Source organism: Gymnoscopelus braueri (assembly GCF_963280865.1).
Source record: "Gymnoscopelus braueri genome assembly, chromosome: 8".
Lineage (NCBI taxonomy): Eukaryota > Metazoa > Chordata > Actinopteri > Myctophiformes > Myctophidae > Gymnoscopelus > Gymnoscopelus braueri.
In genome coordinates, this window is record NC_137609.1 from 26,994,522 (window position 1) to 27,012,369 (window position 17,848).

General features: G+C 42.3%; 1 protein-coding gene across 6 annotated transcripts in view; it reads right to left on the reverse strand.

Annotated features, from left to right (window-relative positions):
- Positions 1–17,848, reverse strand: part of LOC308089907 (RNA-binding protein Musashi homolog 2-like) — a 295,395-nt gene that overhangs the window by 12,134 nt on the left and 265,413 nt on the right. For 2 of the 6 annotated variants that reach the window (XM_080434865.1, XM_080434866.1), the window contains exons 11-12: positions 14,530–14,592; positions 714–893 (exon numbers count right to left, since the gene is read on the reverse strand). In XM_080434865.1, the coding sequence (XP_080290991.1) occupies positions 714–893; positions 14,530–14,592 (243 nt within the window). Of the gene's footprint in view, positions 1–713; positions 894–14,472; positions 14,593–17,848 lie in introns of all 6 variants that reach the window. The other 4 variants (XM_080434863.1, XM_080434864.1, XM_080434867.1 and 1 more) reach the window with 2 other exon arrangements.

Genomic DNA, 17,848 nt, shown 5'->3' on the forward strand with positions numbered 1-17,848 from the left:
ATGTCGGCGATGTTTACAAACAGTGCACAGCTCAATCTTAAGGATTTTAACAAGGTCTATGGCGACGTGAAAAAAACAAAAAAACATCAATAACACGTTGGCACTGGTGAGTACATTATGAGATTAACGTCTGGCATGGAATGTGTTAAAGGCTTTGACTAAAAAAAACAAAAAACAAAAAACACTCCTCTTTGCTCAATTGTTCACTGATTGAATTATTCAATCAGACTCTGGAATGACTGACTGACTGACTGACTGACTGACTGTTTCACTGATTACTGACACATTCACTCATTCACTCACTCCTTTCCTGCAGTCAGAATCAAGGAAGAAGGATTTAAATTAACAGTCTTAAACTGAGAAATTACAGGCCAGTGCAGTCCCCCTGTTCAGGGGTCATATTGTAACTCATGCAAACGGAGGGATACATTCTGTATGTAAATGCCCCAAAAGTGCAAGCTGGGGCTCAAACTGAACATAAATAAAGTAAAAAATTGAGGACAAATAAGGAAAAAACATGCAATGCATGTTGACACAAAGTCTTAATGCAAATATTCCTTTAGCGGTGCAAACATCTTTTCATGTTTGTCTTCTTCCATCCATAAACGTGGAAGAGAACACGTAAAAAAAAACTAAAAAGAAAAGGGGGGAAAAAATGCAATGAATCAAGCTGAAAAGTCCACTACGTGGAGAGAGATGCACATTATACAAACCTGGGCTCTTAAACTGATCCGGGCTCTGTAGGTGCTGGAGGGGGGAGTTGCAGGCGGAGTTGGCATGCTCACTGTGCAGCATCTGAGCGGCCTGGGGCCCCAGGGAGCCATAGTCCGCAAAGGAGCAGGGCCCCCCCCGCTGGTCACTGGGAGTGGAGTAAAACCCATAATCGGGGAGGCCTGGGAGATACAGTATAGGGTGGGGAAGGGGGGAAGGGAAGGGGACGCCATCATTGGGGAAATCAACTTTGTTCATGACTTGTGGTCAATGTCGGGATTGTTTGCGCGTGGCACGGTCGGTGTGGCACACCATGTTTTTAGATGTATATCATTTTGTCCTGTTGGTCCTCCCTGCCCTCTCTCCCCCAGCAGCCCCCATGCCATGTGGCCAGGCCCTCCTGGCATGTGGTCAGTGGGCCTATGTACGTGTATATCGTCGGTGTCGGGCAGAAAACCTGTACATTATTGCCCTACTTCATCGTACAAGAGTCGCCTCAAAGGTGAAATAGCAGATCTACAAGCTCATAACGCATCGCAACGCGATGCTGAAAAATAATGGTTTTGGACATACAACATACAAGGTTTCTGCCTGACGGCAACGATATGTTTACTGGATCTAAAATCGTCATGAGATCACCAATTCTTTCTGTAGCAAAGGGGTTGGTGTGGGATAGCTTTGTCTCCGACTGTGTCATAAGTACCAATCGGAGACAATGCCGCCTCAGTTTTGTAATATCTCTGTCCGTACCTCGATCCGACCTGCATTCCCCCACAGCTTTCCTGCAATCTTTCACGACACAGATGAAAGAATCACTGAAGCACAGCTCAATACAATACAATACAACAACGCTCACTGGACACACCTGAAGGAAGCTTCTGTCATTTAACGGAGGGGGGAAACACAATGCATGCCAATCAATAATTAATTTCAAGCCTCTGATTCTGGACAAATAGCAGTAGATATTGGAGGTGTATGTGACATTTTTTCTAGGTGAGATAACAAAGAAACATCAGTGTTTATTGACGACGGGCATATGGCACGGCTCTAAGCACTCCAGCAGTCCTCTTCAAAATGATCCCCTCTTTTCACACAGATGGTGGATTACCAACAGTTTAAAGAACGCCATTCAGGAAAGCGACAACATTTATTGCTTATCCTCTTAATCTCTGACAAGCAGCCACATAAAATGTGCAATTAAAAGAACTTGTTGCCCGTTGCACACCTTTATACTGGAGTTCATCTACTCAGGAGAGGCTTATTTTGGCGACACCGACTTTTCCATGGCAGATTACTAATGCTGTGCTTCCATTTTATTGGGGTCTTGGGGCGAACAGACATTCAAAGCCATTCCACCTGTGAAAGGAAGGGCCCCACATGTTTCCCAGCCAAAGCTTTTTAGCACTGTGTGATGTCATTACTCGTGGGCCACCATATCGTCACTGACGGGCAGAAACCTTGTATCTCCATATTTCATCTTTTTATGTATTTTTTCCTTCATAAATGAAAGCCCTATTTTATGCCTCGTCGTATGACAGTGCTGATTACAAGACTCTACCCACTCAGTTACGGCCAATCCCAAAATGCTCAAAATAAGGACGCCAGGTTAAACAGTGGTTAAGCATGTCTATGTGTTTTATAAATATTTAACCAATGAAAAGTATTAACAAGAGCTTGTGACTATAGAATAACTACATTGCATCCATTGGAACACAGGTTATTGGTTCCGTTTCCTGAAAAGTAATGTTTTGGACAACGTTTCTGCCCGACAGCAACAATACCGACTCATCAATTACGAGCATGAAAAATGTCGGTCCTCTCATAATTTGCCCACGTATACCTAACATAATGCCTGAGATACTGAGCAAAGCCCAAGAAATAACCATTCTGTGTACTTCTCCTAAGTAACAGACACAATAAAATCAACTCTGAAAAGCACATGGAAAGGAAAAGTTTAATAATTGTTCTCCACAATTTAGTAATTATGCCAATTCCACTTGAATAATGGACTACAGTATACCAGTGGTTCTCAAAGAGGGGTCCAGGGGGCCCGGGGCTGCTTGCGGAGATGGGCTGTATTAGCTGTAACTTAGAGAGTGTACAAATGGAACCAAATGGACCTTTACGGGTCCATTTGGTTCCATTTGTACACTCTCCACAATCTAAACTGAGGACTTCACAGTGTAGATTGAGGACCCCGAGATAAAACATTTATCAAACTCGGGGTCCTTGAAATTTGAATGTTTGAGAACCCCTGAACTACACTACATGGTACAGCTCTTCACGGGTCCCCCGATTCCGTGTTTTACCAAAATCACTCAGACCCGGGTCGGTTCCGGTTCTTTATCTCGGACCTCGGGTCAGATTACTGCACAGCAGTACAAAGTTGAGCCGCGCATGCCAACATCAATTCAGTGAGAGCGGAAAGTGCACAGACCAGTCCATGGCACAGACTCAGAGCGCATCAAACCATACCAATGGAATCAAAATGTGCAGGTGGAGTGTGCGATCATGTATTCCGCTATCTATGAACACAGGATTGTGTAAAAATTGGTCCGCTTAGTTCATTTTGTAGTCTACACTCTGGATTTTACTGGGCAGTAGTGCTGCGCGGGCCGACCCGTAGCCCGCAGGTCCCGCGGGGTGGGCAGACGGGTTATAGATTACGACGCAATTATCGCGGGGTGGGCGAAGCGGGTCAACCCACGGAAGAAAAAAATAACACTGAAACACTCGCGCGCACACCCTCTCTCTCTCTCTCCCTCCCTCTGTCCCCCTCTCTCTCTCTCTCTCTCTATGGAAAGCAATTGAATGGACTTGCTTGTGTGTTGTTGTTTTTTGGGGTGGGTTGCGGGACGGGTTGGGTCGTTGACTCGTTGATTTATATTCAATTTTGCGGGACGGGTTGGGGCGGGTTGGGCTCCCGTGTGGGGCGGGCAGAGCGGGTTATGAAAAATCACTACTGGGCAGACAGTGCAATGTGCTGCTATCACAGATAATAGCCTACTAGCAGCGTTGAGTCTCATAGCCTACCTTTATAATATCCAACAGTCTGGGTCGGGTTTGTATGGGTCTCAGAACTAATCAGATCTCGGAACAAATTCACGGGTCCAATTAGGGACCAGGTCCGTAAAAGAAATACTAAAACGGAACGGCTCGGAATCGGACCAAATTGTCACAGGTCCGACCGGGTTCGGTATAGTTATTTGAAAAACATCTCGGAACGGCTCATAATCTGACCAAATTTCACGGTCCATTAGGAATCGGGTCTGTTTTAGCTCTACTACATGGTTCCTGTAGATTCTAAAGGCCAGAGTTGATGTGGGTACAGTGTAGACGGCAGTGACTCCCAAATAGGGTCACTGTCCCGTGTTTATGAGTTGCGACTAAATATTCAGTTTTCTTTTTTTTTCCTTTTCTGACTTTCCCTTTACCTTTCAGTCTTCTAAAAACGTTCAAAAAATGTTTCAAAAGATTTTCAGAATTGTACAATAGAGCCTATGCGTGTGACATCATCGTACCCGGAAGTTACGCGGGAACGCCTACTGAGTGGCAAAAAAATACTTTCTGGCCTTGACAGCCCATACATCCAAAACAGAAAAGTCCTATCTGATTGTATTAAACAATGTTAAGTTTTTGTTTCATAAAAATCCACCGTAGACATGTTATGAGCTACTTTTTGTCAATAAATTCTGTGCAGGTGATTATCTTCAGATAGTATCAGAGTTTGGAAGCGCTCGTTTACAATAACCCAACGTCCTGATGCCTCCTGCATTATGTGCAATTTAGAAACAGGTGATAAGCAGGACCACTGAGTGAGTTCCAAACTCCGATGCTCCATGGTGCTCAATGTTTTTGCCACTCAGTCTAGATGAGGGGGGCGTATCCCGGTGGAAAAGTGATGATTGTGCATACTCTCTATTAAAACGTTCAACCTGTAGGAGTCACTAGTGCACTGACAAACAACATCCTCCCTTGCCGATAGGCTCTATGCACGCAGCCAAATTGGCAAGAACTTGGGCCACTTCTTACTCCCTTCACAGGTGTTACCAATGATACTAATTAAGGCTCTGTTCCATTTAGTTTAGCAGAGCTTGTCAAGTAGGCCAACATGCAAAATTTCAGCACCCTGACCCTGTTTGACCAGAATGGAACATCCAGGAACATCGGTATGCAACTTTTAGTCTAATTTACTCTTACTGTGGTACTATGTGTAATTATGAAATAGATTTCAACTGTTTACAACCCTATTGATGAGCAACTCGGACAGCGCTGAGTTGAAATGTTTATTGAGGTAATAAAATCAAGTGTAAACTCCGGCCAAAACCTCATTCAAATGAATTCAAATGAGAGCGAATGCTTCTGCAGCCTGCATATAGCGACATCTGCTGGGCCATGGGAACTGCAGGCTTAAAATAATGACTTCCTGGGCTTCAAATCCAGTGGTGCTTCCTTGCCACACCTCACAGGGCTCAAGTGCAATCAGAATCTAAATATTATTATTATTATGTTAAACAATTTTTGTTGTACTAAATCTATAAATGAAATAGAGATCGATAGAGAACTGATCCAGATATAGATCCTTGGTTCTTGTTTTCGGGTTTTGACTTTGTGTTAAGCTTATTTCAGTCTCGGTCATGACATTGAGATCAGTCAATTAAATTACCAAAACATCTGTGTCACTATGTGGGGTAGTCCTGGAGGCATGGTTTGTGGCAGAAGTCGGTTGGGAAAAAAATAACAGGCAATTAACTCTTTCACTGCCAAGAGTATTTTCATAAAGTACTCCCCCAGTGCCAGCAATTTGCGTTTTATTTTATTTTTTAATTTTGTAATTTTTCATTCAAATAAATGATCTGATTGGGTTTTTAAACCCATAATACAGTTCTACCAGTAGAGAGCAACAAATCGACACATTGATGATCTCGCTGGCTCACTCGCCCCCTCCCAAACAGGCTCACGTCATATCCGGTCATAACCGGATGTTGACATTTTTGACAATCGTTGATCGGGCTAAATTACGATGTGATACACGACTACGATGACTGATCGTCACCCAGACCAAAGAGAGTAGACGTGGACCTCTCCGTTTGTTTTTTATACCGAGAGAAAAACCGTGACTTTCCCTATTCTGGCCGAAAATGATCGCTGGAAAAAAATGAGGACCGGAAACGGAATCTGCGTCATGAAACCGGAACCCAATGAGTCTGAAGGAGTCAGGAAGCGAAAGTGATCATGAAAAATAAACAGTATAGCACGACCACAGTCAAAAGTAAAAACTCGGGATTTCTCGTGCTGGCACTGAGGGTACTCGGGAAAAACTCGGGATATCTCGGGGCGTGGCACTGAGAGAGTTAAAAGAGAGCGTTAAACCCACAGTTAGCTGTCTATAACCCACTAATCCTGCTTGGTGACGTACTATGACATACGTACGATGTTATGTTGATACATAAAGTCTAGCAACTCATACACACACAATCCTCAATGAGTACTCGTTGATCGCTAACTCGATCAGTCTGACTCTGTGCCCACTACCCAGTTCCATATAGGAAATAAGCAATAGCTTTAACTTGTATTTTAATATACAGCAGAAAACCAAAGACAAGGCCCAACAAGATACAGAAATAAGAGGTGAATGGTGGCAATGCCTTTTGGCAGATTGGCTTTTATATCCAAATGAAGAACACCTGTGGATACAATACTAACTTGGTAAAACATGTGCAGAGCATTACAGTATGTAACATTTGACGGGAGACAATTGAGTAATGCATAGCCATTAAGTAATGCATGGCGTAAATATATGAATCTGAAACGTACAGACCTGTCTTAAATGGTCTGCACCACATACACATTTTGCTTTTAAATTTGTTATCAAAATGTTGCCGGCAAACCTCCAAAAAACACCAGGAATTATACCACATGCTGACCGACAGGCACAGGAGAGGAGAGGAACTGAGCATTGTTCACTGGATATAGTATAGGCAGCATGGACAGGAGTAAAGCTCACTCATATGTACTTGCATGCACGCACACCCCTGGAGAGCCATTGATTCTCATCAGTACTCATCTGATCTGTTATGCAGACCGAGCCTGTGCCCACAGCTGCATGCGTATCGCTGATCATAGATCAGATCACCGCGCATCCTACCGTCGTCCCGTTATTAACCCGTTCAAACCGGGAACGCATCTGTGTAACCCACTTTATACATTATTTTATACTTTGGCTAGTGCCGCGCTGTGAGCTTGTAAATCTGCTATTTTTTTTTTATCTTGAACATTTTGTGCAAATATTTGAATATGTATTTTTAAAGGGAACATTTGTAACTCAAACCTTTCCTTCTGGGGGTCCCTGGAACAACACATTTTGAGATGGCCGTGGCCAAATACATATCATTTTGGGGGGTTTGAGAACCACTGAAATAGAAAAAACTGTTAGGATTTAGAAGACATTTGTAGAACCCACAGAAGCAAAGATTTGAGTTAAAAATTTTCGCTTTAAAAAAAAAAATATATATATTCAAAGATTTGCATGATAAAAAAAAAATCTGATCTACAAGCTCATAGCGCGGCACTCGGTGCCGTGCTATGAGCTTGTAAATCTGCATTTTTCTTATCGCCAAAGAAATCTAAAAAATGAGACAGATTCTTTCCCGGTCTTAATGGGTTAATATTCAGACAATCTAACCAGCACAATGGACCCTTCTCTGGACCTTCTTTTTTTCCCCCACCGGACACTAATTGGGTGTAATTACTCATCTACAAAACAAATGAGCACGTTGAGGTTGCCTAGGAGACCAGCTGATGGGGCCCAGCAGTGCATATCAGTCACCAGGCTTCATTTATACTGATAATTATCCCCTCTCGCTTCCTACTCAAACCCTTTTCCTCCCTCCATCTACAGCAGTGGTGGACAGAAACTAAAGTACATTTACTTGAGTACTGTACAGTATTTAAGTGACGTTTTTTGAGTATCTGTATCCGAGTATCCCGATACTTGAGTATTTGTATTTTCGGATACATGACTTTCACTCCACTACATTTCAAAGACAGATATTGAACTTTGATACTCCACTACATACAGAAGGGAAAAGGGTACATTATGAATGAACCCATTAAGCTCTATTTAAAGAATAGTGAAAATAACAGATCTACATGCTCACGACACATCACGATGCGATGCGTTGTGAGCTTGTAGATCTGCTTTTTTCACTATTATTGATATTATTGATTGAAAATGTCAACATTTCAATACACCAATGAATTGATATTAAAAATAAAATGTACTTTGTCATTTGTATTTAAAAGCATGTTGAAAAGTACTCCAGTCTTTAATTCAAGTACAATTTTGATGGAGCAACTTTCACTTTCACACAGTAATATTATGGTACTTTGAGACAAGTACCGGAGTTGAGCACTATGTCCACCACTAGTGGTAGGTACTTATCCCCTCCCTACTCAAAGCCTTTTTCTTCCCTCCATCTCCAGCGAGCAAAGGCTTGAGTTGTGGGTTTGCTGCTAAGTGCCGGAGAGGGGAGGGTCTCGCCATCGCTTACTGCCGCCATCGAGGTGGCTCTCTTTAACCACTTAAACCCTCTGGACTGTAACTCAGTAACTTAGTAACTAGACCTGAGTTGGCTCTGCGCTTTTTTCCATCTACATCAAATCTCTCTCACAACGCTCGAGCTGTTGTGAGCTTGTAGATCGGCTATTTTTGGCAAACACGTTCCTCCCAAAATATGAACGCTGGGGTTCAAGTAGGTAAGGTAAGTTACCCTGTTCTCGTGGTAAGGAAATCACTGTAAACTGCTTTTATATTTTTCAACATACTAGAATATTACCCAGCATTTTGCCCCTTGAGAGTTTTTACAGATAACATTAATCATTTAAACTGAGACTAACACAATTATAAACTCATAAACATGCGCAATTTCACGAATTAACATACTCTATGCCCACCAGTTGCACATTTTTGTAAATCATGTTCCTCTCTGAATATGCTTTGAAATACAAAAGCCACCACAATTAGCCGCTCCATGCTCACCAATGTCATTTAGAAAATAAATAATAAATAAATGAAAGCAGAAAAAAATAGCATTGTTGCCTAGCGTAGCTTTCACTTTGCATGTGAAATTATCTTTTCTGAATGAATGGCTGACTAATTAACAGCACCCTTTTCAGAGTGCACAGACATTTCAAAATAATACATATTTAATGTCGTGCCATTTTGTGTTCAGAGAGGCTTAGCTAATGAATTTTAACAGTTGATTTCTTCTTGAATTGGCTAGCCCACCCACACAGGCCTCAGATGTTTTACTATTCACCTTTTCCCTTGTTCAGTGATTTCCGACGTACATATTGGTGGAGACCTACTATCATCTCTTGGGGGAAGTTCTACTTTATTGATCCCCATGGGTCCTCAGAATTTGACCCATCCTAACTATTAGGGAGCAGCCCAGAGTCAGCCCAGAGTCAATTATAATGCCTAGGCCTGGCCTTTGTCGTTGATGCATTTTTACAATTAACATTTTGTGATTTGTTTTGTCTTCATACTGAATGTCCTGTCTGTCTATAACTTTGTGTGAATTGCTGCTGCTGCTGCTGTCTGACCAGGCCTCTATTGAGAATGAGACAACAGGTCTCAGTGAGATTACCTGTTTAAAAAAGGTTAAAAAACAAACAACAACATAATTGTAATGAATAAATAAATACATGAGAGCATTGTCCCAATTTCCTGTAGGTGTGGAAGAAAGCTAACCAATGGGAGGTGAGTGCAGAAAAGAGGCACATGTCCTGTATTTTGTATCCTATATTCCTAACACCTCATGGGGGCATTGGAGATGAGCTTGGACGTTAACAGGACACTGCATCTTGTATGTTTATCCTTTTCCCCCAAATTTCTGTATAGAGTGAGCTAGGGCAGCGAAAGGGCCACTCAGAAACCTGAGTGAGATCATCTGCTATCCACATCTGTAACATTCTGCCACATCTGTAACAGGCTGCCACATCTGTAACAGGTTGACATTGCTCTGCGTGACAGTGAAAGGGACACTTTGCCCTCCCTAATGTGCCCAATGACTGTTAAATGAGGCAATGAAACAGGACTGATTGTAAAAGGCTAGATGAATCTCACTATGTGTGCACCTGTGTACTGTTGTGTCCCTCTCTTGTTATGTATATTTTATGTACTGTATGTTCTTTGTATGTATTTGGTGGCTGTAGCAGGGGTGGAAGCCCAAGGCAAATTTACGTTGTGGACAATAAAGTTTACCTTGACCTTGACCAATCCCTCCCCAGGGGATATCGTGCCTTTGCTGCTACAGCCCCTAATTTGCTCAGGATTAGCCTGCCCTTCACCATTAGAAGTGCCCAGTCTATTGAGGCTTTTAATTCTCTAAGACTCACTTCTTTTCAATGGCTTTTGGTCATACTTGACGTTATTGTATCTATTTCATAAAAAAAAGAATGCTATGTGGGTGCACATGCATAATGTTTACGTTGACACTTTGATTTGAATGTGTACAGCACCTGTGTTCAACTGTTTAAAATGTGCTCTATAAATAAAGCTTGATTTGATTTGATTTGATTCCCTGGACTTAAGACGAATCCATAGTAGGAATGTGTACAGTACATTTCTGGCCTCACTGCCAAGCACTGCAGAGCTGCTTCTGGGACAACTGGACATGAGTGTTTAGGAGCTGTCAGATTAATTGATTGCCTTGTACACACAGGCAATCCTTTATCAAATCTGAGAGTAGAGAGGGGTGGTAAAAGTAAAGTATCTGGTCTGGCGTCACACACAACCCCTCTCCCTCCATCCCTCTCTCTCCCTCCCTCCAGCACTCTCTCTCTCTCTCTCTGTCACACTGATCGAAATCTGCTCTGACGTCACACACAACGCCTAACAACCGCAATTTGCTGATTTGCATAAGCACAGGCATGTCCATATTTGGTATCTGGGCACACAGATACAAACCGCCACACCGGCACAGACAACTTTAAATTTATAGAGAAGATGTACAGCACACTACAGTATATGCAAACGGAAAACAAAGTTATGGTGGCGCACACAGATGCAATCACAGCCTTTTATCAGTGCAAACAAAAGACTGATGCGATTCAATGCTGCTGCTGTGTCATCATCAGAGTAATGATTTCTATTTGCAGACTTTGCACCAATAGGACATGATTATATATATATATATATATATATATATATATATATATATATATATATATATATATATATATACATACATACACACACATATATACATATATACTGTATATACATATAAAGAATATACGTATGTCACAGTAAATGTAGGAAAACAGGACGTTTCCCCCACTGGGAAATGTGGGGGAAAAGCAAAAAAGCATGCAGACCAGGGAGCCGTCCATCAGAATGCTCTGAGGCGGTTAGCACTAGACTGGGTGGGCCGGAGGGGGAGTGCTGGTTTGGTTTAACTTTTTTACAGAAAAAATAATGGCATGACTTTTTAAATCTCTTAAAAAAAAAGGCAGACATGCAGGCAGCGAGGCCAGTGAGCCACTAGGCGAACGAGTGCCCGCCATCCGAGTTGGCAAGCCCTGGTGGACAGAATATGTTATCACCCATTTCTAAATTGCACATACTGTACTGTATGCAAAACGTTGAGAAACATAATGAGCAGAGCACTCCCCCTTCCCTGACATGACCAGATTCCTACCGAAATAGTTGGGTAAATGTGTTTAAACATGATTCGGAACAAGAGAGATCTGTTTAACATGATGCAAACACTTCTCTTGTCAGCGAAAAGGAAAACACAGTGACCATTAACCGTGAGACCTACAGTGGGATAGCAGCGTGTACCGGTCTTTTGGTTAATTGTATTTCATGTTTTACTACATTTGCCGTAACATAAAGTGTGTATGTATATATATATGCGTGTATAACAGAATAGGATAAAGTGAGGAAGGGCCGGGCTAGAACAGCAGAGGGTTGAGCCTACCTCATTTGAGCATTTAATAGAGAGAAATAAAGGACAAGGAGAGAGAGAGCGAGAGCCACAGAGAGATAGAGACAGAAGAACAAGATGAGATAAGAAATAAGAGGAGCAAATTGTGACGGAGTAACCAGAGACATTAAATGCAACACTGAACAAAACAGAAAGGGAAAGAAGAAGAACAAAGGAAAGCTGAAAATGGAATCCTGAGCCCTAATGAAACCAGCAGATAATTATTAGATGTGAATACTGCACTCTAATTTTATATTAGAAAAAAACATCCCTGACAACAACCATCTTGATCTCAATGTACATCCCACACACAATTAAACCATACCACGTGCCTCCAGGCCCATGAGGTCACTGATTACAGCTTTAAAACCTCCATCGGTATGTCTTTATAGCGTGTTCGTATTAGTTCCCAAGCTAATTGAACTGTATAACAGCCTCCACTTACTGTGTACATCTCTTTTGTCCTGACAATAATGCTTAAGTTCCTGCTTAACTTCCTGTGCGCTATGTTCAATGCCACAGTTGGTTTGAGGAAATTGTTTGTTTTGAAGATGCAAAATCAAGCCGGCTGATGAAAGAGAAAGAGCATCTGATTACCTTCCAGTGCTCCCTCTGTTAAGCTGATTGCTGTTCAAAGGAGAATGTTGCTTTCTTATCTGTGGGTACTGTAAGTGCGTGTGTGTGTGTGTGTGTGTGTGTGTGTGTGTGTGCGTGTGCGTGTGTGCGTGCGTCCGTGCGTGCGTGCGTGCGTGCGTGCGTTGTGTGCGTGCGTGCGTGCGTGCGTGCGTGAGTGCGTGCGTGCGTCCATAAGTAAACTGTGTCTATAGTGTAGGTGACGGTGTCCCTGTGCTTATGTTTTGGTAACTGTGTGTATATTCAGTGTGAGTATATTGCAACCATGGCATACAACAGTACGCATGAGTGTGTAGATTTCTACAGACTTTGCAAGTATCACTGGGACAGGGGATTTAGCTAAAGTCTAACACGCTAGTTACTATGCTAGATGGCATGCTGTAAGAACCAGAAAGATCATAGTAACGCATAAGCAACTGTGAGATCCTGAGCAGCGCTCAAATGTCACTTGCACGTGTACAGTACATAGACAAGTGGAACAGACAAGTGTAGATGTATATTATGTGTATGCCTTCTGATTGACTTGCACTTTTGACATTGCTGCTAAAGATAATTATAATACCTTCTGCTCTTGCACATTTTGACACTGCTGCTAAAATAGATTGTATCTGTCTTAAGAGGTTTATCATACTGCCGCCCTACCTATACTTTACTATATTTCTATCTCATCCACAAATTATTTTAATTCATATTATCTTTATTATTATCATTATTATTATTATTATTATTATTATTATTATTATTATTATTATTATTATTAATATTAATATTATTATTATTATTATTATTATTATTATTATCTTGTTATATTGTATTAGCACAGTCTCTGTGGAACATGTCCGCCCAGCATTTCGCTGCTTGTACCTGTATGAGTAAGCGACAAATAAATCCCTCTTGATTCTTGATTCTTGACAGCTACACTACTCTAACAAATGTACTCTTGCCTGATTAAGCCTGATTATGACAGACAGCCGTCTCTAAAGCCTGTCTGCTGTCATTGGAGTTGTTAATCACCGTTATTGAATGATCTACAGTTGTAAGGGTAGAGAAAGCCAGTTCTGTTAATGAAGCTGGATAGTAAATCAATGATGAGTACAAGAGAGGGGAAACTTCCAAGAAAAAAAGAAACGTCACTAGTGTTTGATGGGAAATCATTGCTATGGAATCCTCATCGAATATGTGTAGATAGAATTTCTTTATGTATGCGGTTATGCTTCCACTTATTCCACTAATTAAACGCTGCTGTGTTAAATGACATGTACATGAACATGTTAATTGTGGAAGTGGGTGTTTGCTGAATTCGTATACTTGGATGATACACTGTTGTGTGTCTGATGTAAAATATGGTTTGTACTTATTTCCCATGTTAAAACCAGATCTGTGGTATGAAGAAGTATTAGTTATTTGAGCTAGAACATTAAGACTGAAGCAACAGGACAGTGAACCACTAAATAGAATAGAAAACTGCAGAAGTACCTGAATTGACCATATCATATGCAGTAAATGGAAAAATCGATCAAAATCTTAACTTGCTACTGGAGAGTACAGTATGCCTGAGTGAGTGTTTAGGTGAGAAATAGATACGAATGATTGATAGATAATCCAGAGTGTTAATTTAACTCTAAGAGTGAAAAAATGGATCCATAAGAGTCCATCTGGATTTTACAGGGTAGGTAGGTAGGTAGGTAGGTAGGTAGGTAGGTAGGTAGGTAGGTAGGTAGGTAGGTAGGTAGGTAGGTAGGTAGGTAGGTAGGTAGGTAGGTAGGTAGGTAGGTAGGTAGGTAGGTAGGTAGGTAGGTAGGTAGGTAGGTAGGTAGGTAGATTAGATAGATGGATAGATGGAAGGATAGAGAAAGAGGTAGAGAAAGAGAGAGAGAGAGAGAGAGAGAGAGAGAGAGAGAGAGAGAGAGAGATTGTGCTGTCGATATATACTAAGCTAGATGTACACTATTGTGTGCAGTAAAATCCTAAGTGTTAATTTATCAATTGGTAACTCTGAGTTAAATGAACGCTGAGGATGTGACTGTGTACTTGTGTAACTTGGAGGACAGGCCTATGTGTCAGAGCAAAAGCAGAGCAGCACAAGAGTTGGCCAGAGAGCAGCAGCCACACAGAACGTGAGCAGAGCGTTTACCTGGCCCTGCGTTCTGTGGGTACGCCACGTAGCCGCCTCTTCCACGGGCCCCCCTACCTGAGCCACGCGCTGCTGCTACTGCTGCCGCCGCCACTGGTCCATATGCTGTCGCTGGGAAGCCTACACACACACACACACACACACACACACACACACACACACACACACACACACACACACACACACACACACACACACACACACACACACACACACACACACACACACACACACACACACACACACACACACACACACACACACACACACACACACATTGCCAAATGTCACTTTGATGCACATAAGATGGATACAATCCACAGCCACAGGAGAATGCTAATTCTCACACACTCGAGTATGACGGAAGTGCAAAATGGCCAGAATGTGAATATAGTCAATGGAAGTACTGCGCTACCAGCTAAGACCCAAACATTAGGCATTCATGTCGGTGCTGACTATTTCAAGTTTAAAATTTAGAAAACACCATTGCATAACAGTCTGAATGTCTGAGTGTTTCTTACAAATTAAAGAGGACCACTCTAAAGTTCTGTCCCTATCTGTCCTGCTCTAAGACAATCAGGCTATTCTGTTCTTACAGAAACCACCGTCATAAACAAGTGCAAAGAACACACAAATTATATGAGAAATTAAGTGGGTGATTTCTTTCATTAAGGGCTATAGATTACATAGCTTTTCTTAGCACTTTCGAAAAAGAATCCATACGGCAGAGGGCCAGGCAAAACCCTAATATATCCTTTGGTTTTTGGTAGATTATTTCTAATCCCTGGCCTGTACTGTACATTATACCCATTTACTCCCTTTCATTCATTATTTTTATCGTCATTATTATTATTTTATTTTTGAAGCGTAGATGTATACAATTGATCTGTCTTGTGTTGCTGCTACGACAACAGAATTTCCCTGCAGGATCAATAAGCTTTTTCAACTGTATTCATGTACCTTATCGTATACTGTATTTGCTTTTCGACTACAAGAACTAAGCCAACTGTACTATGCTGTTAGTGTAACGTATTTCATGGGTTCTGGGTTTGTTTCCATATATGGCGGCTCGGTTTCAGATAAGGTTCTCAGAACCTACTTTGAGCCCCGCTCAGGAGGTAGTTCTGGGAAGCCAGAGCTCAGAACTCATAATAAAAGAAACACAACATCGCGTCGCAACGCGACACGTCGTGCGCTTGTAGATCAGCATTCTCTTCTATTTTTATGAGTTGTCTTGAAACTTCCAAAGAAAATGTGGAATGTGGATGTATAATAAAGAGATCGAGATTACGTGGATTTCCATTCTTTTTTAGTTTTGTTGTTCAAATTAAAGAAGGCCCTGAAAAGTATAAAAGTACAAATTCCATTCATTTGCACCTTGCTATTTTTTTTTCTTCTTACATTTTTATCCCACGATTTTGTAACCCTATTTTTTACACCCAGTGCCAATTGTCTATGTAATCCTGGGCACTACCTTCCCTCTGCCAACCTAGGGAGGCCAGGGCCGAGCTCATGCCTCCTTCAATGCATGAGAGCCAACTGATCTTCTTGTCACCTGACAGGGGAGAGTTTCCCTGGTTGGACGTAGCGCGTGGAAGGAACACGTTATTCCAACCAGTTCCCTTCCCCTCCATCAGGCGCCCCGGCTGGCCAGGGGGAGGCAGTATAGGCACCTTGCTATTTTCACAAATATCAGCACAACAATCAGTCCATAATGTCATGTTTGTCTAATCAAGAGGTGTTGATTGGTGTTGACGAGTGTTCCTCGTCTCCACAAGGAACACTTTGTTGGCCAATGGCCATAAAACGTTAATTCCCTCCACATCCCTCTTTCTAATTGATGACACATTTATTTTGGCATTTTACAGTAACCCTGTAGATCATTCAGAAGGTCCAGAAACCTCCTGAGGGAAGCGGGGGGTCATTTTTGAAAGCTAAGGAAGTGAGAGGATCACCAAGGTGTGACCTATTTTCTGAGCCAGCCTTATACCGCTGTTCCACTAGGAAAGGTTCACACAATGACTGATGGGAGGGAAGGAGGGAGGGAGGGAGGGGTAGAGGCGAGAGGGCCAGGTCAGATGAGCTGCAGCCAAAGAGGAAAAACACAATCAGCCTCGTGAGAAGTGGGTAATTCACAACTCTGTGGACACAGCGTGAGCATGGGACTGAATGGTGTGTGCGACGTTTCCATTGTGCTGAGATTGTCAGGTGGAGAGCAAAAGACAACAACAAAACGAAACAAACAAAGTGCTCCGAGGACCTGGAGAGGCATATTGATGCGGGGATAAGAGACTTAAACAGATGATGAGCAGATGACCAAAGTCATCCCTATTTATCCTCCTGTTCGTCGTGAAGCTGCATCCTTCACCAGCTCATCTGATATCACTCCCCCGTCCCTCTTCTTAATGTTTTCACAGGAACACAGATCGGCTCTGATGCAGCGCTAATGACTGGCATGCTCCTTTGTCTTTCCGCTTACACTGTTCCCGTTGTTGCCGTGCAAAACAGTCACGCAACTCTCTCTCTCCTTTCATACTAAGTGTTGAATCTTTTCCTTCTGTGCCATTGTCACAACACCCCTAGCAGACCCACTGGCTTGGAAGTTAGCAGCGGGCAAAATTGTGGCGAGAGATTAACTTTGCAGGATTAGGTGGGTTAATTAATAGATGGCTGCTGCTCATTGTTTTGAGTGCAGGCTGTATGAAGCCACCCATGAGAAGCGCTGCAGCATTAAATCAATTTCATGGCCCTTTTATTACTGAGGAGATAAAGCCAATATTTAGCTTTCAATTCTTCACAATTATTGGGGCCCCTGCTTTGCCACTTGAGTGGCTGCGCTTGGTTGGGGACAAGGACGCAGCTGTTTATGGGCTGTGCAGGCCTGGGGGCCTTGGTGACCACTCTGGGGAACTGTCGTAAGCTCTCTCTCACTCTCTCTCTCTCTCTCTCTGTCTCTCTCTCTGTCTGTCTCTCTCACTTTCTCCCCACTGCCCTGGAGCACAGAATTCATCCCTTCGCCAGGAACAGACAGAAGAGAAAAGGTTAGATTTCCACTCAAAACACTACGGCACACGCTAGACCTTTCATCTTTTCTCAGAGGAAAAACAGACAATCCTTTGCATAATGTCTTCTCTGCACAAATTCTGAATGTGATTCATATTTAATAATAACTACTAGATCCTTGAATTTCAACAGAAGAAGAGATCTCCAGTCTCACCGGCACTCTATTCTTCCAGTTTAAAACTGTGGCTCAATCGATTCTACAGTAGGCTGCTCTACAGTATAATATCCTTGCTGACCTTTAAACATTTCTCTTTTCAACCTACAGTACCAACTCCAACTCACTTTTTCTCAACACTACTGTATCCTCTCACAT